This window comes from Prunus persica, chromosome G1 (assembly GCF_000346465.2).
Source record: "Prunus persica cultivar Lovell chromosome G1, Prunus_persica_NCBIv2, whole genome shotgun sequence".
NCBI classification, from domain to species: Eukaryota; Viridiplantae; Streptophyta; class Magnoliopsida; order Rosales; family Rosaceae; genus Prunus; species Prunus persica.
Window position 1 is genome coordinate 27,648,007 of NC_034009.1, and position 22,882 is coordinate 27,670,888.

General features: G+C 38.6%; 2 protein-coding genes and 2 pseudogenes across 3 annotated transcripts; 2 read left to right on the forward strand and 2 right to left on the reverse strand.

Annotated features, from left to right (window-relative positions):
• Nucleotides 504-3,672, forward strand: LOC18790938 (probable WRKY transcription factor 36). 2 transcript variants are annotated; one of them, XM_007226734.2, is made up of 5 exons: nucleotides 504-662; nucleotides 847-972; nucleotides 1,489-2,070; nucleotides 2,366-2,479; nucleotides 2,624-3,672. In XM_007226734.2, the coding sequence occupies exons 1-5, from the start codon at nucleotides 510-512 to the stop codon at nucleotides 3,557-3,559; spliced, it is 1,911 nt and encodes a 636-aa protein (XP_007226796.2). In that variant the 5' UTR covers nucleotides 504-509; the 3' UTR covers nucleotides 3,560-3,672. The 2 variants fall into 2 exon arrangements, with proteins under 2 accessions (XP_007226796.2, XP_020418088.1); XM_020562499.1 differs by having other exon boundaries at nucleotides 877-972.
• On the reverse strand, nucleotides 11,443-14,072 carry LOC18793143 (annotated as a pseudogene).
• On the reverse strand, nucleotides 14,444-18,225 carry LOC109947080 (annotated as a pseudogene).
• On the forward strand, nucleotides 20,330-22,208 carry LOC18790836 (SNF1-related protein kinase regulatory subunit gamma-1-like). The gene is made up of 6 exons (XM_020555418.1): nucleotides 20,330-20,412; nucleotides 20,602-20,786; nucleotides 20,870-21,214; nucleotides 21,499-21,608; nucleotides 21,676-21,942; nucleotides 22,029-22,208. Exons 2-6 carry the CDS (start codon nucleotides 20,609-20,611, stop codon nucleotides 22,206-22,208), a joined length of 1,080 nt encoding a protein of 359 aa, XP_020411007.1. The 5' UTR covers nucleotides 20,330-20,412; nucleotides 20,602-20,608.

The window sequence follows — 22,882 nt, forward strand, 5'->3', positions numbered from 1 at the left end:
GGGGTTTTTTTATAAATAAAATAGAAAAGATAAAAAATTACACCGAAAAAGCACCGAAAATCTGAAGGACCTATGAGATTTGAGAGGGGGGTGAAGGAAGTCAGTGGAGTCAAAGGTTTGATGACGGCGGATGAGGTTTGACCCAAACAAGGCAGGCAGTCGTGTGACGTTTTTACAACTCTAAGTCTCTCTGCCGCTCTGTCTCTCTCTCTTTCTCTCTCAACAATGTTGAAATTGAACATAGCCATAGCTACCTAGCTACGTCTGTTTATATAATTTAAATAATTTAATATCAGTAATGGTCCAAACTTAAAATATTGAATTGCTTCTTGGAAGGTATTTGGCTAATACCCGGCTGCTCTTTAAAAAACTGTGATTGGGTTGTATGTATGTATATGCAAATTAAAGATAAGCACTGGGTGTATATTGAATATACACAAAGTCAAAATCTATAGGCTCCATCTCTCTCTCTCTCTCCCTACAAATATAGAAGAAGCCAAACTGCAGCTATGGAAATGCCAAAGAGGTGTTCAAAAGCAATGGAGAACAATAATACTGAGGAAAATTCTTTCCTTGGAAATACACCAGTGGAAGACAAAACTAAGAAATCTGATGATGGTCATGATGAAGAGGGTACTTCCATGGAGATGGAAATAAGCAAGGTGAATTTCATATGTATTTGCATGCCACTTATTTAAATAAATGTTGTTGAAAGTTGAAACTTGATGAGATTGTTCACTCTTTTTAGTGTTCTCATATTCCATTCATCATCATAAATTTATTTCTGATTTAAGAGTACTATATATTCTCGTATTTTACGTATATATCGTCTTGTTTTGATCTTAGTCTTCCTCATCCATGGATATCACAATACAGGGAGGACATGGGTGGCTGGCTGAACCAGAGCAAACAAACACTTTGATGCCGTCTTCTTCTGCTGGAAAAGATAGAGCCCTTCTCAAGCACCCACAGGTGAGAAAATTACAGACTTAGAGTAAGAAGGAAACACACATGAGGCTGTCTTGTCTATAGAGTTATTAATAATTTCTTTTTCTTTTTGTGTTTTGATCAAATATAGCTGATTTAAGCATATAGCTAGGATGATGAAATCTTAATCTCATCAGCTCATATAGAATAGATCTGGCTTATCATCAAAACCTATGCCTTTAAAAGATGCTCAAATGAATCTAGCAGACGGGCCCACCAAGTCAATATTTATTTAAGTCGTCATATGAACCACCATATCTTGATTTCATTCAGTGATATTAGGTCTAATTAATGTTTTTTTTTTCCCATGTGCAAATTTTTATATCTCAACATGATATAATTGAACTCGACACCATCTACTAAATCATTTGCTTTTTTCTTTTTTCTTTTTTCTTTTTTTTTTAATTTAAAAAAATTAATCTAAATCATTCATAACTTTGTAAGATTTCACGAAAAGTTAATTCATAAAATTAAGCCAAAAAATATTTGTATTGTCACCAGGAGAATGAGCTCCAATCAGCTAAAGCTAAAATGGGGGAGGTTAAAGAAGAGAATGAAAAGTTAAAGCTGTTACTATCGCAAATCGTGAGGAATTACCAGTCTCTTCAGATGCATTTTCTTGGTCTTCTTCAAAAAGATGAAGAAGCTAAGAAATCTATGGATCCTAGTAGTTCTGCTCGTGATCAGTCGAACGAACAAGACGAAGAAGCTGACGAACTTGTGTCCCTTAGCCTTGGAAGAAGCTCAAGCACTGATCAGCCCAGAAAGGATGAACAGATGAAAAAGACTAGCCATTTCAGTAAAAATGGGAAAGGTGACGATCAAGAAGGACTCAACGGAGCTGGACTTGCACTGGAATTGGGCTGCAGATTCGAGCCAGCTGCTGATCAATCAACTGAAGTTGTTATGAAGAATTCAAGCTCTGATAATAGCTGCGGAGACCCCAAGGAAGATGACCCGACTGAGATATGGCCACCTAGCAAGACTTTGAAGACCACAAGAAGTGGGGATGATGAGGTTTCACAACAAACCCATTTGAAGAAAGCTAGGGTTTCTGTCAGAGCTAGATGCGATGCTCCAACGGTTAGTATATGTCAAACTTAAATTAACCTTTCAAGCATAATTTTCATGGATGCCATCAACAATATACTGAAAGTTACTTGCATGCTAGCTTGCTTGAATAATTTATTATCGGGCTAAGCTTATATTGTCAGATTGTAAATGTAGATCACATATTCAAGTGAAAAAATTAATTTAATCAATGATTTTGATTCACAATCTTTGTATGTTGCTTGACAACATGATTCTTCATCATGACATGCACGGCTAGCTATTTTATATCTACTTGATCATGGATGAATCGAATATTGTTCTATAGATGCATGATGGATGCCAATGGAGAAAATATGGACAGAAAATAGCAAAAGGAAATCCATGCCCTCGAGCGTACTATCGCTGCACTGTCTCACCATCCTGCCCAGTGAGAAAACAGGTATACATATATCTTCTGATCCTCAAATTATTTGAATATATTCTATTGCAAGCATAAGAAAAAGAAACTATTAAATAGCATTGCTTGGATGGTTAGTATATGAAATTTGTTATGTGTAATTAAGTAATCTTGTTCAACTTTCAGGTGCAAAGATGTGCTGATGACATGTCCATATTAATCACAACCTACGAAGGAAGCCACAACCATCCACTTCCTATGTCAGCCACAGCCATGGCCTCCACCACCTCCGCTGCGGCTTCCATGCTTCAGTCTCACTCCTCCATCTCCCAACAAGGCCACACCGCCATGGCACCCATCTCTGCCTCCACCAACCTCCAAGGACTAAACTTCAGTACAAGTACTCTCTCCCAAAATTCAAGACTACCACAACACTTCTATTTCCCCAACAGTTCAATCTCAACCACAAATTCCCACCCAACCATCACTCTTGATCTCACTGCTCCATCTCCCTCTCACTTTGGACGATTTCCTGCAGCTGTCTTCTCTTCCAACCCAAGATATCCCTCCACACGTCTCAATTTTTCCTCATCTCCCTCCTCTTCTTTAGACCACAACAACAACACATTGCAGTTGCAAGCACCTTGGAACAACAATCACACTGCAGCTGACTATTTGAACTATGGGAATAGAGTACTTAACCAAGTTGGGTCAACTCTAAACATGGGAAAGCAATCAATATTTCAAGAACCTAATAATTTGTACCAATCTTACATACAAAATCAGAAGCCTCCTCCTCCTCCTCTTCCTCCCCCTCCTCATCAGCAGTTGATGTTGACAGAGACAATAGCCTCTGCAACAAAAACAATCACATCAAACCCTAAATTCCAATCAGCATTAGCAGCTGCACTCACATCATTTGTTGGTACTAATAATGGGGGTAGTGCTACTACTGGGGTCAGAGAAAATCATCATCATCATCAGCATCAAAGTAGCACTTCTACAGAAAGTGCATCTGGGCTGAAATTGAAGTGGGCTGAATCTTTGACAACAAATCCAATCTACCCACCAAGCCCAAATGGAATAGGGTGCGCATCAAGCTACTTGAACAAATCTTCGTGATTATTGATTCGTATTATCTTCCTTAGTTTCTAGCTAGCCAGTCTTGGAGCAGGGGATGGTGTAATGTAAATTAAGTAAGACTAATACAGATTGTAAAATTTTATGTTACAGAATTAGAGATGGCAAAAATCCCCACGGGGGCCGGTCCTCATTGGGTCCCCGATCTTAATGGGGGGAGATTTCGGGGCCAAACGAGTATCGGATACGGGGATCCCCGAACTTGAAAATTCTCATACGGGTATGGGGAGGGGATGGTATTGGTGTCCCCATCCCTGAACCCGACCCGAAAATATATATGTTTATATTTAAATAAATATATATATAATTATAATATTTATGTTTAACCCTAAGTTAACTTCTCTCTCCTAATTCTTCCTAATCTTCTTTGGAATTTCATATTGATGTGATTTTGAATAGTTGAGTTGAACTTTATAGTTAATTTGGATGTGTTGAATGATAATTTAATATTAAATTTAATGTTAAAATGTATGATAAATATTTTTTATGCAAATAAATTTGGGGATTCGGGGCGGGTATGGGGAATAGTCCCCCGACGGGAACGGGAATGGGGATTCCCCGAAACCTATTAAACGGGGATGAGTTCAGAGACGGGGGCAGGGATGGAGAGCGGGGACGGAGATGGTATTGTCATACTCGACCCCTACCCGACCCGTTGCCATCCCAGAATTCACATTATTATAATCTATACATATTTTGTGGGCCAGTAGGGCCAAGTAAATGAACCCAACTAATTCCAAATAAACCTAAAGCCCAATGCGCATTCACCTACCTACACAAGGCAAAGCTAGCTTCATGCATGCAAAAACAGAGAAATAGGGTACCAAATACCAATTGGTTCTGGAAGAGTGTTTGAAATTAGAAAGTTATTAGCAATGGTGCCCGCGTGATGTTGCAGGTTTTGAAATCGTGTGAAATATGTATAAAATCGTGAAAATATACAGGGAAAATGGTACTATTTATATGAGGACAAACTACAGTAAACCTCCCAACATATAGGATCATTTACGAGTTCATACCCTATTTTGAAGACATTTATCAATACATGCTCAATGTCGCGAAAACTCTACAATTTGCTTAGTCCGTTAGCCAAACCATTAGTGAATCTATTAAATGCTAACGTAGATATGGGTTTCATTTTTTAATTAGATGGACTTACACGTGGACAAATAAATAATAAAAAATTCAAATTAAAAATTAAAGCAAATAAAAAATATAAAAAATCAAATAAAATAGAAAAAGGTAAAAAGACGCAAACAGCCCCATTCCATCCCCTCCTTTCTAGCCCAACTTCCAACCCACCCTCCGAGCCATCGCAACCCAGTTGTGCAACCAGCCTAAGTTGTTGGGGAGGAAGAGACGGCAAGTGGTGTTGGCGTGACTTGTGGATATTGACTTATTTTCCTTACACACCAAGAATTCCTATTATAATTGTAATTGATTTACTTTAATTCCTGATTTCCTACTGTAAATAGATTTAGGAATTTATTATTTACTTGCCCATTCAGGTTTCGTTGTATTATAAATATGACCTCCTACAAGGAGAAGAATATACGGAAAATTCCCACAAACAAATATTCTCTCATAGTTTTCATATTTTAGCATGGTATCAGAGCCTAGATCTTGGAATTGCTGACTCTAGTTTCAAACCCCCGTCGCCACTAGGGGTTGATGATTTTTTCAACCCTCATGGAGGTAGCACCACCGACTCCTTCTCTCATTCTCAACCAACCATCGTTGAGTTGAGTGCCCAGATGGCTATGCCCCTACAGATGCAGACTTTGACCTCGAACTCGATCTAGAATCAGGATCCTCTTTTGACGACCCCGACCCCGACCCCGACGATGACGACCCCAACCCCCACTCCGATGATGACCCCAACTCCAAATTTGTCTCTGATTTAGACCCCGATCCCGATTTCGACTCCGACTTCGGCCTCGACTCAGGCTCAGATTCCGATCCAAATTCCTACTCAACCTGTATCCTATGCATCTTCCGCTGTACAGATTATGACTTCTAGACTAACGACCCCGACACATGGACCAAATTGCGCATATTGTGGTGATCCGAGACACACTTGTGAGACTTGTTTTAAATCGCATGGCTACCCCGATTGGTAGGCTACTCTTACAGATCGAGGACAATGCAATATGACCAGTAATGGTACTGGTTATGGATTCCATACTTCCGATAAGATTGATTCCAAGAGCTGGATAATTGATTCTGGTGCAACTGATCATATGAAGTTTGATCCTAATGATTTTCTGAATGCTACACAACCTCGACGAACCTGTATTGCAAATGCCAATGGTGTTACTTATCTTGTGACAGGGGCTGGCACTGTTGCACTCTCATCCTCTCTCACACTGTCTAATACTTTACTTGTTCCATCTTTATCCACTAAATTGTTGTCCGTTAGTCAGCTTACTGAACAATTGAATTTTTGTGTACTCATTTACCCAAGTTTTTGTTTGCTTCAGGATATTCACACTAAGGAGATTCTTGGTCGTGGTACTAAGAGAGGGGGGCTATATTATGTCGATGACTTCAGTCCCGGCGTGGCTAACAGTGTGATACATCCCTTTGATAGCAAACAAAAGCAAATCTGATTGTGGCATCGTCGATTGGGACATCCGTCTTTTAGTTATATGAAGCATCTTATACCAGATTTATTCTCAGGTTTCAAAGACTCCGACTTCACATGTGATACTTGTATTTTGGCCAACAGTCACCGTGTGCCCTACCCGTTGAGTACGAACAAGTGTACTACTCCATTTACGTTAATTCACTTTGATGTCTGGGGACCTTCGCCTATCACTACTCCTTCTGGTGTTCGATGGTTTGTCACATTCATTGATGATTGTACACAGATGACATGGCTTTATTTGCTGAAGAATAAAAACGAAGTGTTTTCCCGTTTTCAGTCCTTCCACAAACAGATGAAAACTCAGTTTAATGCTCAAATCCAGATTCTTCGCTCAGACAATGATGGAGAATTTGTCAATCATGAATTTCAGGCTTACTTCCAACAACATGGAATTATCCATGAGACGACTTATCCTCAGACACCGCAACAAAATGGTGTTGCTGAACGAAAGAATCGATATCTTCTTGAAACCGCCCGAGCACTTCTGATTGACGCTCATGTTCCTCGCCATCACTGGGATGATGCTATTGTCACTGTAGTTCACCTGATCAACCGCATGCCTTCTGGTGTATTGACCTTTAAAACTCCCTTACAGGTGCTTGCGCAACACAGACCTCTGCCCTCTATTTTGGTACTCACACCCTGAATCTTTGGATGTGTGGCTTTCGTTCATCTCCACAAAAATCAACGTAGCAAACTTGATCCCTGTGCGCTTCGTTGTGTTTTTGTGGGTTATGCCACTCATCAGAAAGGTTACCGCTGTTATCACCCTCCTACCCAACGAACCTATGTCACTTTGGATGTGACCTTTCTGAAATCTGAGCTGTTCTTCCATGACCCATCATCCAATTCTGCGCTTTATGGGGAGATACGAAGTGAAGAACAGAATTGGAGCAACTTGGAAAACAAAGAAATTCTCCTATGTACAGAAATGATTGATCATCCCGAGTCTGGAGCATGAGATTACTCTCTGTTGAAAAGTGACCAATCGCTCATTCATAGCGATCAATTGCCTGACCCACTTGATCCATGCGAAGATATTTCTGATCCGAGTCTCACACCTACAGACAATATAGAACAACAAGATGAAGACCCCTCCTTCTAACTCAACAGTACCAACATACCAATCTCCTGAGAATATCCTTGAGGTAACTACTCCTACTAGACTTGTGCATTTAGATGATAAAACTATTGGATATCAATTACATTTCAGGCAAAATCGTGGGTAGCCACCAAACCGTTATTCACCTGATATTGGCAAGACATCCAAGTATCCAATTGCAAATCATGTATCCACTGAGAAGCTGTCTGAACCACTCAAGACTTTTGTGCATCAGTTGTCTGCTGTCCATATTCCAACCAAGGTCTCTGAAGCATTGAAAGATCCTAAGTGGGTCCAAACTATAAAAGAGGTGATGAAAGCTCTTGAGAAAAATCAGACTTGGACATTGGAGACTATACCACGAGGAAAAAAGACTATCGGATGTAGATGGGTGTTTACTATAAAACACAATGCAGATGGATCTATCGAGCGATACAAGGCAAGACTTGTGGCAAAAGGGTACACACAGACCTATGGTATAGATTACGAAGAAACTTTTGCACCAGTTGCAAAGTTAAACACCGTCAGAGTCTTATTGTCCCTTGTAGCTAATTTGGATTGGCCACTACACCATTTTGATGTAAAGAATGCTTTTCTACATGGCAAACTCACGGAGGAGGTGTATATGGACATTCCTCCTGGATATAATACTACTCAGACTGGAACAGTTTGCAGGTTACGAAAAGCATTGTATGGATTGAAACAGTCACCACGTGCATGGTTTGGACGGTTCACCATGGCAATGAAGAACAATGGTTTCAAACAGTGCAACTCAGATCATACTCTGTTCTTGAAACATCAAAAAGGGAAGGTAACAGCATTAATAATCTATGTTGATGATATGATTATTACTGGGAATGATAAACAGGAAATATCACAGCTACAAGACTATCTGGCTACGGAGTTTGAGATGAAGGATCTAGGTGGACTCAAGTATTTCTTGGAAATTGAGGTGGCTTGACCGCAGCAAGGCATATTTCTCTCTCAAAGGAAATATGTCTTGGACTTGTTGATAGACACAGGAATGCTAGATTATAAACCTGCAGACACTCCTATTGTTCAGAATCATCATCTTGGAGAATATCCAGATCAAGTTCCAACTAACAAAGAAAGATACCAAAGGTTAGTGGGAAGATTGATCTATTTGTCACATACTCGACCAGACATTCCTTATGCGGTGAGCGTTGTCAGTCAATTTATGCACTCTCTAAGTGAAGACCACATGAATGCAGTTCTTGGATACTTAGATATTTGAAGTCTGCACCTGGAAAAGGACTTATGTTCTCAAAGTATGGTCATCTAAATATTGATGGTTATTCAGATGCAGATTGGGCAGGTAATGTAACAGATAGAAAATCCACATCGGGTTACTTCACATTCGTGGGAGGTAATTTGGTGACATGGAGGAGCAAGAAACAGAATGTAGTAGCTTTATCCAGTGCAGAAGCCGAGTTCAGAGGCATGACTAAAGGGATTTGTGAACTTCTTTGGTTAAGAAAGTTGCTTATTGAACTCGGGTATAAACCTACATCCACAATGAATCTCTTTTGTGACAACAAGACTGCTATAGCCATTGCACAGAATCCGGTTCAGCATGATCGTACTAAACATGTTGAGGTGGATCGACACTTCATCAAACAGAAGCTTGAGGCTTAAGTGTTTCAGTTTCCTTTTGTGAAATCCGAGGATCAATTGACGGATATTTTGACAAAGGCGATTTCCAGTCTAGCATTCCACAATTCACTGGATCAGTTGGGCATTGGCGACATCTATGCACCAACGTGAGGGGGAGTGTTGGCGTGACTTGTGGATATTGACTTACTTTCCTTACACACCAAGAATTCCTATTATAATTGTAATTGATTTACTTTAGTTCCTGATTTCCTACTGTAAATAGATTTAGAAATTTATTATTTACTTGCCCATTCAGGTTTCGTTGTATTATAAATATGACCTCCTACAAGGAGAAGAATACACAAAAAATTCTCACAAACAAATATTCTTTCATAGTTTTCATATTTTAGTAAGTGGATGGTGTCGCAAGCTGCCGACTGGGGATGGTCAATCCGAAAGGGGTAGCGGCGGAATCACGAGGGCCTATGAGCGACGACGACTCCACCGGTGCCGGATGACGTTGTGGGGGTTTGGGTTCGCTACTTCGGAGCCTCGTGAGTTGAGCGAGGCAGGCCATGTCGCGAGTTGAGCCTGGGGAAGTCCATTCCTTGAATTATACTGAACGAATTTGAATTCTTCTATTTTTCTCAGCCAAGCATTTTCCATTTCATAGGCACTAACTTTTAGATGTTTAGATGTGGTTTTGTTTTGTTTGATGAGGAAAGGCAGATGATGAACGTAACTGTAATATTTGTGAGAGTTCAAATCTCGCTTCTTTCTCTGGGGAAGATGGTGGATGCGAGGGAAATGTTTATGTCTCCACCAATGAAAAGCCCACAACGCAAAACACTTGGATTGCTAGCATGGCAATCTTTTGGCCGTCGATGTCTGATGTCTGTCTTGCTCCTAATTTAAGCCATTGATTCACTCTGCAAACTTTTGGGTCCTGCTTTTTGGGTCAACTCTTTCAATAATAACATTTTGTGTTTGCTTTATTTACTTCAATAATAATGAAAAATGTAAAATCAATTGAGTTATTTCGTAAATTTGGATTGTCATAAAAATATATATATATATAGGTGTTTATCTTTTTATTTTGGCTAAAAGTCACTTTTGGTCCCTATAGTTTGGCACTTCAACCACTTTTGACCTTATAGTTTCAATTTCGTCAATTTTGACCCTGTAGTTTCGTATTTGTTGCAATTCAAGGACAAGTTAATTAGTATTCATGTCAATTTCTTTGACGATGTAAGGGGAAATTTCGTCAACCCAAAATCCTTAAGCATAAAAGCTAGTATGAAACTCTCCTAATTTCTTGAAATTGTCATTTGGGTTTAGGGTTCTTCAAAAATTGGGATTAGTGGTTGAATTTCAAGCCCTTATATGAAATGGGGAGAATTTCAAACAAGTTTTTATGAACAAGGGTTTTGGGTTGACGAAATTGTCCCTTACATCGTTAAAGAAATTGACAAGAATACTAACATGTCCTCGACTTGCTACAAATACGAAACTACAATGGAAAAATTGACGAAATTGAAATTACAGGGTCAAAAGTGGTTGAAGTATCAAACTACAGGGACCAAAAGTGGCTTTTAGCCTTTACTTTTTTTATTAAATAAATTAATACCTCCACTTTTACCTTAACAATACATGCTGTGGAAATTTATGAAACTGATGAGTTATTATTAAATCCGAAGCTTGGACACCCAACTACATATAATATAAATCTTTTCATGATTATGTTTCCTAATAGTGTGACAATTATTTGGAGTGGTGAGCGTTTCTAGCTCCAAAGTTTACAACTAAATACTTCTCTTTCGAGGGTCTATTCAATTACATTACAAATACTTTGCGCATTGAACTACAATGATGAGATGAGCAATGAGGGAAAACAAGGGGGTACTTTGTATCAAAGTTTTGGTTGGGATGAAGAAAAAGAAAACAAGATTTGAACATATCTAAGTTCAAAATTGTTGTTACATTGGCTTTCGCTTCTTCGGCACTCTCTGCAACTTCCTCCACTTGAGGTGGGTGTTATACGACCGCCCAGAAAAGACCATGAAAACAGACCCCCATTGCTTTGTTGACATAGGATTGCCACTCAGCAAGGAAGACACCACAATGCTTACTAACTTGCGGGTAGTGGTACTAATGATGGTGTTGGCTTAGAGGTCTTGCGGTGGATGAGGGGAATTCTATATCTACTAGACTACTACCAAGTACAACATTTTTACATGTTTGCCGAAAGGACTCTTTGAACAGGTAATTTATTTACTGGCTTCCAGTCTATTTAGATGGATATGGTTATATATGAATTTAGAAGTTATTATGTGATTTGCTATGGAAACTTCTTATTCTTATTTTTAAGACAACTTCTTATTATGCTTCTTTTGGATATTTGAAACTAGACTGAATGGATTAGAAGAGTCTATAAGAGATACATTGCTCTTTGGTGGCCAAAAGTGGGAAATCTCAAAATAACGTCATTAAATGCCAACAAAATCTCTAGGTAATTTAAGCGCTACATTCTACAGGCATACAAATTCAATAGTTGGAGGCACTTTTTCTCGAAGGCATTGCATAGCATGGTCTCTTGCTTTCGCTTCTTCGACCTTTTCAACTCCACTAACTCTTTCAAAAGATTCATTAAAACGCTGGACATGATGGATAATAATTTTCTCCAGTGCAACTGCACTCTTTATTAGGTGCATGACATGTTGAACAACACATGTATGAGCACGATACCCTACAATTTCTAATACCTTCAGGTAATGATGGGGGCATTCGCCTGCACTCTTCATTTCTCTCCTTCCTCTAAGTGTTCTACAATTCAACTGCAGCAAGAAAACATGCAAATTCAACACTGCGCTACATGAACTACAAGGACCATTAAATCTATTGGCATGTTTTGTCAACTGTGCAGCAAAAGTTGACATTTATGTTTTCTTTCTTATAAATTGGTAATGGAATGACTAGAGGATTAACAAATCACCTAAAGTGCACATAAAAATGCCCAAGTTTTAACAAATCACCTAAATTCTCAACAAAACAAAAAAGCCCAAGTTTTACCATGTAATCTACCAGGATATGAGTAATACTTTCAACACAAGTCTCTGCAAGAGAGGAGATGCCTTCATGAAAGAAGTTAAATGAAAAAGATTCATATCATAATTTGCCTTCACTGTTAATTCCAAATGCTTGACATTTGCTAATACAGGAAATACATAATCCCAATTGTAGACCTGAAACCCAAACAAGTTGTAAGGAACTACATAATCCAAAAGAAAAAAAAAAAAAACCAACACATCATAATTACATATACTAACCGCTAAATCAATATCCAGCATGAATATCTCCAGCTGAGAAAGGCAGCAAGAGAGTTGGGTGAAGGGAAGCTCTATGGATCTGCAGGGAAAGTATGACTCCTCCAAAAAATTACAAGCAATCCCCTCAGAAATGGTCACCTCAACAAGGAATGGTACATTACTGAGGAGAAGGTTGGTTGCATCTCCCTCATAAATAAATGAAACAAGTTTTGCGTCACGAATCTCAATGCTTTCAAGGGTACACCATTTTATAGCTAAATACTTTAATGCAATTGAGGGACCAACAACTCCTAACTTAACCAAACTTTTTGTGGCAAAAGACACTGTCAAACGTTCAAGAACTGGACAGTTATACAAGATGTGCTCAAGAACTTCTCCAGTCACATCAACAAATTGGAAATGAAGAACTTTGAGGAACTCAAATCCAATATTGTATTGGGAAGAGTGTAGACTTGGAATTTCATAATCCAAGTGCTTGAGCTTAAAGGCAGACTCTTTCTCAAGACATAATAGTTTGTGGGGGAATGAATAGGCACGGTTACGAGTAAAGCAATCAAATAGATGTAAATCTAACTCGAGTATTTGAACTCTCTTATCATTGCAAATTGAATCCATTTGTCAATGGAACTTGTAAAACGAACCCTACATGATTTACCCTTGTCAATGGAACTATCTATATCAAAGCAAACCCTGAATCGTTCAATGGATGGGCCTCTATGCTGTTCCACTACATGATTTACCCAATTGACGTATCTGAGGCTTTCCTGTTCTCTTAGTGCTGGTTGGAGTTGAATGAAGTTTTGATAAACTTCATCATCGAAAAATTTAGCATCAAAGTCGAGAGCCATAGTAGATGGCCACACATATTGCCATCGCTTGGAAAGGATACTAGTACTAGTTGCTTCCTTTAGGGACAAGAGAGACAATACACTAACAAGAACGTCATCTGGCAACTCACTGAGTCGGTCCACCAAGTTGTACTCGTCCCTATGTTTCCTTTTCTTTCTCGAGTTGTTTTTTCTTTGCCTGTGTTTCATTCCCATGTAGAGCGCGAACTTCTAATACATGAATTGGCCCTAAAAACAAAACATGCAAGGAGTGAGAACTGGCAGTGTTATCATATTCGTTACAGGGTACTCTTCTCTCTTCAATTTCATGAAGTTATCATATTCGTTAACCAAAAACATAACCGAAAACGATGACAACAATAAGGAAACCAAATCATAAGACACTTTATTATGTCAGGCAACGAAAAAAGTGTGCAAATTTGTACAAGTTAATATGTGGGACATAGAAGAGATCCAGCTTTCAAAAGCAGTTAAATCATATCTGGGAATATTTTATAAAAATAAAAAATTTTATAAAAATTTGACATCTGGGAAAACAGATACAACTTCCAAACCAACTGGATATGCGGGCAATAAATAAGAAAAAAAAAAAAAAGTAGAAGTTTGATTCCTGTGATATATAAAAAGGACAGAGAAAAAGATGCAAACTTTGGAACTTTTAACTGTAAACACGAGTGAAGTACCTTGAATTGGAGAGATGGAAAACTTGGGGGAACTCTTTACTTCACGAAATTTGTTTGGTAGTTCCCGGCTATGGTACTGATGGAGTGGTAAAGACGACGATGGCTTCAAAGATTAGATTTTTATTTTATTTTTCAAGAGGTAAGGTGATGAATCAGATTTAGGGGTTGGATTTCCGACCAAAATCGGAATTATATGGGGCTATATTTTGGGGATTGGAATTCAAATAATATAAGGTAAAATATTTTTTGATATATTTTCATTTGGCAAAACGTTATTTTTGGTCCTTGTGATTTATCATTTTTACCACTAAAGTTTTATATAAATTTATATTTGTATTGTTTAATTTTAAAAGGAATGAATTTTTTTTTAAATTTATGGACTGAATTGCCCCTCCACAAGTATCAGAAGTTAAGAAAATTTGACAAAAAATCAGTATTGTTCTTGAATTGCTTCAAATTGAAATCACATGAATCTTAATGGTTAAAATAATAAACCACAAGGACCAAAAGTGACGTTTTGCCTTCTTTCTTATAAATTGATAATGGAATGACCAGAGGATTAACAAATCACCTAAATTGCACATAAAAATGCCCAAGTTTTTATCCAAGTTTTAACAAATCACCTAAATTCTCAACAAAACAAAAAAGCCCAAGTTTTACCATGTAATCTACCAGGATATGAGTAATACCTTCAACATAAGTCTCTGCACGAGAGGAGATGCCTTCAGGAAAGAAGTTAACTGAAAAAGATCCATATCATAATTTGCCCTCACTGTTAATTCCAAATGCTTGACATTTGCTAATACGGGAAATACATAATCCCGATTGTAGACCTGAAACCCAAACAAGTTGTAAGGAACTACAAAATCCAAAAGAAAAAAAAAACCAACACATCATAATTACATATACTAACCGCTAAATCAATATCCAACATGAATATCTCCAGCTGAGAAAGACAGCAAGAGAGTTGGGTGAAGGGAAGCTCCATGGATTTGCAGTAAACGTATACCTCATCCAAATAATTACAAACAAGCCCCTCAGAAACAGACTCATAAATAAATGAAACAAGTTTTACGTCACGAATCTCAATGCTTTCAAGATCACACCATTTTATAGTTAAATACTTTAATGACAACTCCTAAATTAACCAAACTTTTGGTAGCAAAAGACACTGTCAAACGTTGAAGAACTGGACAGTTATACAAGAAGTGCTCAAGAACTTCTCCAGTCACATCAACAAATTGGGGATGAAGAACTTTGAGGAACTCAAATCCAATATTGTTTTGGCAAGAGTGTAGACTTGGATGGGCAGACTCTTTCCCAAGACCTAATAGTGTGTGGGAGAATGAATAGGCACCGCTACGAGTAAAGAAATCACATAGATAAATCTAACTCGAGTATTTGAACTCTCTTATTCATTGCAAATTGAGTCCATTTGTCAATGGAACTTCTAAAACGACTATCTATATCAAAGGCAACCCTGAATCGTTCGATGGATGGGCCTCTATGTTGTTCCACTACATGATTTACCCAATTGACGTATATGAGGCTTTCCTGTTCTCTTAGAGCATCTACAGCGCATGACCAAAACCGGGGGAAAGGCCCCCTAGGCAAGCTCAACAGCGCTCTAGTGCGAGAGAAGCAGCCCGGGCAATTGCTGGGTCCCACCAACCCGGGCAGGCCCAAGGGCAAGTTCCCACTGGGCTTCAGTCCGAGTTTTGTGACGTCAGCGCACGGTAACTCAAATTTTTTTTTTACCGTTGAAGCGTGAATTACACGCGCCAACGGTAAAAAAAATTTGATTTCCGCGCGCTGACGTCAGCCTTGACAGAACCCAACGGGCAAGTACCACGTGTCGCGACAAGGACGTTCCGATGATTTTTTTCCAGAAATCCGACGATCCTCGTTTTTTTGGCTGAAAAAATACCAAAAAATTATGTATTTTTTCCCTATAAATACCTAACCATTTTATTTACTTTCCACACAAAATCTTCATACAATTCTTCTTCATCCCCAATATTTTTTACTCTCCACTCACATTATTCACTTTCCAAACCAATTCTCCATACAAACTCTTCTCTACTCACATTTTTCACTTCCCACGCCAATTCTCCATACAAACTCTTCTCCTTCCAATATTTTTTACTCTTCACTCACATTTTTCACTTCCCACACCAATTCTCCATACAAACTCTTCTCCTTCCAATATTTTTTACTCTCCACTCACATTTTTCTACTACTTTCCATTTGTATAAAAAAAAAAAAAAACAAATGGCATCTTCTGTCGAAACCAGAGGCTCGTGGTCAACTCAGGAAGATATTGCGTTGTGTCAGTATTGGGTGAACGTTAGTCATGACCTTATCACGGGCAATGAGATGAAGTTCCATCATATGTGGAGCAAAATTCATAGAGAATTTTGTCAAAAATCGGGTTCCATTTGGACCGAAATGACGTTGTCTAGTAGATGAAAACTTCTAAATAAAGAGTTAGGGAAATGGAGAAATGCCTTGACAAAAGCAAGGGAGAACATTTGAAGCAGTCAAAATCTATCCGATGAGGTAAAATATTTATAATTGCCATTTTCATCAATTTAATGTAACTTTTTTTTGTGTGCATATTTTATTTCTTTTTCTTGCATAATTTTTTTTTTTCTTTTTGCATTTCCAATTTGTCTATATTTTCTTGCATAATCAATTTTATTCTTTTATTTCAAAATAGTTTATATTTTCTTGCATAATAATTTTTTTTCTTGCACTTCCAATTATTTATTTTTAATAGATCATACAAGCACAAATGTGGTTCGGTGCCATGGGGCAAGGCAAAAAAAGTTTCGTGCATTTCCAATATTGGGAAGTTGTGAAGGATTGTTCGAGATTCAAAATTATTCCCACTGATCCGTCAGTTGTGTTGAATGAGACGCCGCTCCACGATTCACCATCAACCGATTCGCCATTGGACTCCCCAATGGAAACAGAGTCACTACTCCCACGTCCGCTGAGACCTATTGGGAGAAAGGCGGCAAAGGCCAAGAGAGGGGGCACTTCGAATAATGAATGTGTACAATTATTGGAGCAAATAGCTAAGAACACCTCACTAAGAATTGAGAGAGACTTGAAAAGAGATGAAGTGGGCAAGGCACGAGAGTAAACATTTGCAATTCAACAGCAGCAGGCACAAGAAAAAGACATGGATGATAGAGAGATGAAAATTATGGCCATGGATACGAGTCATATGTCTCTTGAAACAAAGGCCTATTGGAAGCATAGACGAAGGGATGTGATGAGAAGAAAACTTTTCCATGACGACGGACCTAGCAATACGGATTGGTTAAATGATGAAAACCATTAGGTTGTATTGAAACACCTTTGTCATATGTTGTATTGTTGTATTATTGTATTATCCTTTAATTTGTTGTGTTGTTTCCTTTTCATTAAATAAAAAAAGCATTAAATAATATGACTATTTATTAAAAACATTTGAGCATCAAAACAAAGATTAATTAAAACCAAACCTTAATTTATTGCAAACAACACACAAAACAAACCATACATAAAAGCATAATAATAATAAATAAAAGCATAATTCCAAAAAACACCACACACAAAATAAAGCATAATTAAAAACAAAGCATAATTCCAAACAAAGCACTAATCTTGACTTCATCCATTGTGATTGCCTTTCATCTCCCACAAGTGTTCGATCAAGTCAACTTGACGTCTCTCGTGAACATATGAAGATTGCATTTCTTCATAACGATCAATCATAGGGTTGTTGAATCGACCATCCCGAACTAACGGTTCGGGCTCCATTGGTAGTCCATTTGGTCCCATCGGCCTTTCATATATTCTTGTCAACGCTGTGTTCATGGGATCGGGTTCAAACACCTCTGGAGCATCGTAGTCATACTCATCCTCCACAATCATGTTGTGGAGGATGATGCAAGTCATCATAATACTCCGCAGCACCTCCTCGTCTAGCATCCGAGCAGCACCCCTGATAATTGCCCAACGAGCTTGCAAGATACTGAAACACCTTTCCACGTCTTTCCTATAACGTTCTTGAAATGAAGCAAAGCTTCTTTCCTTCTCGGATTGGGGATTCGGAATTGTTTTCACGAATGTCGTCCACTTAGGATAAATTCCGTCGGCAAGGTAGTACGCACCAGAGTATACGGTATTGTTGATTTGGTACGTGACCTGGGGAGAATGACCTCGTAATACCTCGTCGAACACCAGGGATTGACCAAGGACATTGAGGTCATTCTGAGATCCGGTAACCCCGAAGAAGGCATGCCAAACCCAACAGTCGAATGAAGCTACAGACTCCAAAATTATACTTTTTTGGCCCTTTCGATTCCCGTACTCTCCTTGCCAAGCAGTAGGACAAATCTTCCACTGCCAATGCATGCAATCAATGCTTCCAATCATGCTTAGGAAACCTCAAGCCTCTGCTTTTTGTAGCAGCCTTTGCAGGTCCCTCGGCGTGAGTTTGCGAAGGTACTCCCTCGTGTACAAATTTTCCACTGCATCACAGAATCTCACAAAGCACTCTAGGATAGTTGATTTTCCCATCCTTGCAATCTCATCCACCTGCTCTGCAAATGCCCCATAAGCAAGTATCCGCAAAGCAGCTGTAAGTTTTTGCTCCGGGATAAGACCCAAAACTCCAACAGTATCATATTTTTGAATGAAGTATGTGTCGTAATTACAAATATCATGTATGATTTTTTGAAACAAATGTGGCTGCATTCTATATCTCTCTCGAAACTTATGACTAGGATATAACGAATTTGGGATAAAGTAATCCTCCAAGAGATTCTTACCCCGAGACTCCCTACGTCTGTCCACATTTGGAGCACGAGGACGACAGTGTTGCCTTGATTGATTAAGCATACACACCGCTGCTGCAAGCATTTGTTCCTCTTCTTCATCGGTGTCCCGATCTTCTTTAGCACATCTACGCCGGATTTCTTCCCTTTCTTTCTGTTGCCTCTCCAACACCTCCTCAAGTTTGACATTGAGAGTAGAATGTGTTTTGTAAAATCTGAGAAATGAAGGAATAGATAAGAGATGGTGTGAGAGGTATGAGTTGATGGTGTAGTTTTATAGAGGGATTCAGAAGATAGAGATGACACGTGGCACAATTTTAGAGGATGAAAATCTTATCTGAAATATGAGATTATAATTTTTAAAAAATATCTGAAAATCTTATCTGACAGAGATAACACGTGGCACAATTTTAGATGGTGAAAATCTTATCTGAAATATGAGATTATAATTTTTTTTAATATATGAAAATCTTATCTAACATGGGACACGTGGCACAATTTTAGAGAGTGAAAATGTTATCCGAAATCTGAGATTATAATTTTTTTTAATGAATATCCGAAAATTTTATCTGGAATAAGACATGTGGCAACCGAGATTCTTATCCGAAAATATTTTCTGAAAAATAATGGACACGTGACAACCAAAAATATTATCAAAAAATTTAATTACAAAAGATTATCAAAATTAATGGTTTAAAGTATAAAAAAATAGGAAATAAAGTACAATGAATAGTATTTGCCTTAAACTTGCCCTAGACTTAGTCCTCATGGGTGGAATCACAAATGACAAGGCTGCCACTATTCATGTGAATAGTGACAGCCCTTACTTGCCCTTGCCCTAGACTTAGCCCTTATGAGTGGAGTTGCTCTTAGTACTGGTTGGAGTTGAAGGAAGTTTTGATAAACTTCGTCATCAAAAAATTTAGCATCAAAGTCGAGAGACATAGTAAATGCCCACACATATCGCCATCGCCTGGAAAGGATACTAGTAGTAGCTGCTTCCCTTAGGGATAAGGGAGACAACATACAAGAACGTCATCTGGCAACTCAATGAGTCGGTCCACCAAGTTGTACTGGTCCTTACGTTTCCTTTTCTTTCCCAAGTTGTTTTTTCTTTGCCTGTGTTTCATTCCCATGTAGAGCGCGTACTTCTAATACATGAATTGGCCCCAAAAACAAAACACGAAGGGAATGAGAACTGGCAGTGTTATCATATTCGTTACAGGGTACCACTTCCAAACCAATTGGATATGCGGGAAAAATATGCAAATTGTGGAACTTTTAACTGTAAACACGAGTGAAGTACCTTGAATTGGAGAGATGGAAGAGCTGGGGGAACATTTTCATCTTTTCTTCGTGAAATTCGTCTGGGAGTTCCCTCTTACTAATCTGATGTAGATGTCACGGCGCTATGGTTCTGATGGAGCGGTAGCGACGATGGCTTAAAAGATTATATTTTTATTGTATTTTGAAAGAGGTAAGGTGAAGAATCAGATATATCAAAATGGGGAATTATTTGGGGTCGGTTTTGGGGATTAATGTTCGGATTAAAAACAAAAAGAGCATATTTTTCTGGTCCAGGCCCAAGTAACTGCTTAATTGACCCCAATTAATTCCGAATAAAACTAGTAAACTCGAAAGCCCAACGCGTATCCACTTACACATGGCAAAGCCGGCTTCATGCATGCAGAAACAGAGAAACAGGAAACTAACTGGTTCTGGGAGGAGAATGATCTGAGAACCCAAAAACCAAATTCTGAAAGCCATTGGAAGCACAAACGTTGAGGTACCAAATACCAACCAATCCTCTGGCATTAATTTTCTTCATCTTTCTTTAGCTGTTAAACAATTTCATGGTTTTTTGTTGAGAATTGCATTTTAGAGTATAGTAATTGCTTATTGAGCCATCAATTAATCAGAAAAATCAATCGATTGTGATTTAAGGGGATATTGCAAATTGCTTTTGTGCCTCTAGTGTACATATGGCACATCCACAACCCCAAGAACAAGAGGTCGAGAGTCCTAAAATCTCGGCCTACGACGCCTACTTCGAAACAGTCCAGTCCAGGAAGAAATTACCAGGTCCCCTACAAGAGAATTTGACATTTGCATTTTCAAAAGTTCCAGTTTCAGCTTTCCAAGGAGTTCCTGGAGGCAAAGGTAAATAACAATAATACCAATAATTAGCTGCTTCAAATTAAACATTGCCCTCTAAAATTCTCTAAAATTTTCATGATTTGCAGTGATTGAGATTGGAGCAGATACATGTATTGCTGATGCAGTGAAGGTTCTGTCTCGACACCACATTTTGTCAGCTCCTGTGAGGAACCCAGAAGCAGAGGCAAATTCAGATTGGAGTGACAAGTACCTTGGGATCGTAGATTACTCAGCCATTCTTCTTTGGGTGCTGGAGACTTGTAGACTTTCTCCATCATTTTGTTCAGCAACTGCTGCTGGAGTTGGTGGTGCAGGAGCTATGGGCGCCATTGGAGCTGTTGCATTGGGTGTCACTGGTCCTGCTGCAGTTGCAGGCCTAACTGCTGCTGCAGTTTGTTCTGCTGTGGCTGGTACTGCCCTCGGCAAAATAGGTGAAAACATTGCTACATTTTGAAAACAGTAGGAAGATAAGAAATAATAAAAAAAGGATGTTCGTGCACCTCGTCTAAGTGCTACATATAAAGACTAAGTGTCACTAGAAGAAATGGTTACTCGTTTATAATTTTACGCAATTGAATAGTTAATCTTTTGTCTCCTCACGAAGAGAATGCATTCTAAATTGGATCCACAACAAGCAGTTTGTGGATTCTACTTCTGTTTTGGCTCATCAAAGATAACCAAAAAAGTCATTGGGGAAAACCATATTTTCTAACAGGTGCGGCTGTAGAGAAAGGGGAGGCCAAAGATTCTCCCACAGGTGCCAATAATTTGAGCGAAGATTTCGACAGCATTATACTACAAGATGAACACTTCAAGTCAACCACAGTAAGTTTATCTCTACCAAGAAGAATCGCTTAAGTAACCTTACATGAAATTTACTTGAATGTTTCAGGTGAGGTCAATACTTAAATCGTTCCGATGGGCGCCATTCCTTCCAGTTGGGACAGACAGTTCTATGTTGAGTGTCTTGCTGCTACTCTCAAAATATAGGATGAGAAATGTACCTGTAATAGAACCAGGCCAACCCAACATCAAGAACTTCATTACTCAATCAGCAGTTGTTCATGGTCTTGAGGGGTGCAAAGGAATGGAATGGTTTGACTGCATTGCTGCAAAGCCCATCTCTGATTTGGGGCTTCCTTTTATGGTCTCTAATGAGGTAAGGTTGCCTAGGCAGGCCTCAGGTTACTTACTTTGGAATTTGGAGTTTGAATATTAATAATGTTCCTCTGTTTTATTGGGCAGGTTATTAGTGCAAATATCAATGATCCAATACTAGAAGCTTTCATGAAAATGAGAGAGAACGAAGTTGGTGGTCTTCCAGTTGTGGAGGGGACAAAGAAGAAGATAGTTGGTAATGTCAGCATAAGCGATATCAGATACTCTTTGCTCAAACCAGAGCTCTTCTCCAATTTCAGGTATTAAAAGGCAAGCTTTGGACCATTTTCACCTACCCTTTTCACAAGTTACATTCTTCTTTTTATTTTATTTTTATACAACCGATATTGGAGGAGGGAGGGAATCGAACCTAGGACCTCAGATACAGGGTTTCACAAGTTACATTATTCACAATGAATTTGAAGCACTAATCTGCATAAACTGATTTCTGTCAAAGAAATAACAAAGCAATGCTTGGTTTGACTTTGCCCTATCTCTCTTTCAGAAATCTGAGTGTTAAGGACTTCATGAGCGCCATATCAAAAAACCAGGGGAAAGCAATGTCACCAATTACATGCAATCACCAGTCAAGTCTTGGTTATGTGATTGAAACCCTAGCTTCCAAATCGGTGCATAGGATCTATGTGGTGGATGGGGAGGAATGCCAAGTTGTTGGTGTCATTACACTCAGAGATGTGATTTCTTGCTTCATTTCTGAGCCCCACAACCACTTTGATGCTTACCTGGGCTTTGCCGTGAAGCAGATAATGAAGCATTAAGACATCAGTTTATTAAAAACTCATATGCAGATGCAGATATAGTGAAAAAAAAATGGTTACAATTGACTATTGAGTAGCAAAATTTACTCTTCTCAAACTAAAGCCTGGGAGGTTGGCAGCTCTCTTGATAATTTTTATATTGTATAAACTAATACAGGTTGC

Coding starts and splice junctions, on each gene's coding strand:
- LOC18790938 (XM_007226734.2), top strand. CDS start 510: ATGGAAATGCCAAAGAGGTGTTCAAAAGCAATGGAGAACAATAATACT. Junction 973..1,488: donor CCCTTCTCAAGCACCCACAG/GTGAGAAAATTA, acceptor TATTGTCACCAG/GAGAATGAGCTCCAATCAGC. Junction 2,480..2,623: donor CCTGCCCAGTGAGAAAACAG/GTATACATATAT, acceptor TTCAACTTTCAG/GTGCAAAGATGTGCTGATGA.
- LOC18790836 (XM_020555418.1), top strand. CDS start 20,609: ATGGCACATCCACAACCCCAAGAACAAGAGGTCGAGAGTCCTAAAATC. Junction 21,215..21,498: donor TACTGCCCTCGGCAAAATAG/GTGAAAACATTG, acceptor ATTTTCTAACAG/GTGCGGCTGTAGAGAAAGGG. Junction 21,609..21,675: donor AACACTTCAAGTCAACCACA/GTAAGTTTATCT, acceptor TGAATGTTTCAG/GTGAGGTCAATACTTAAATC.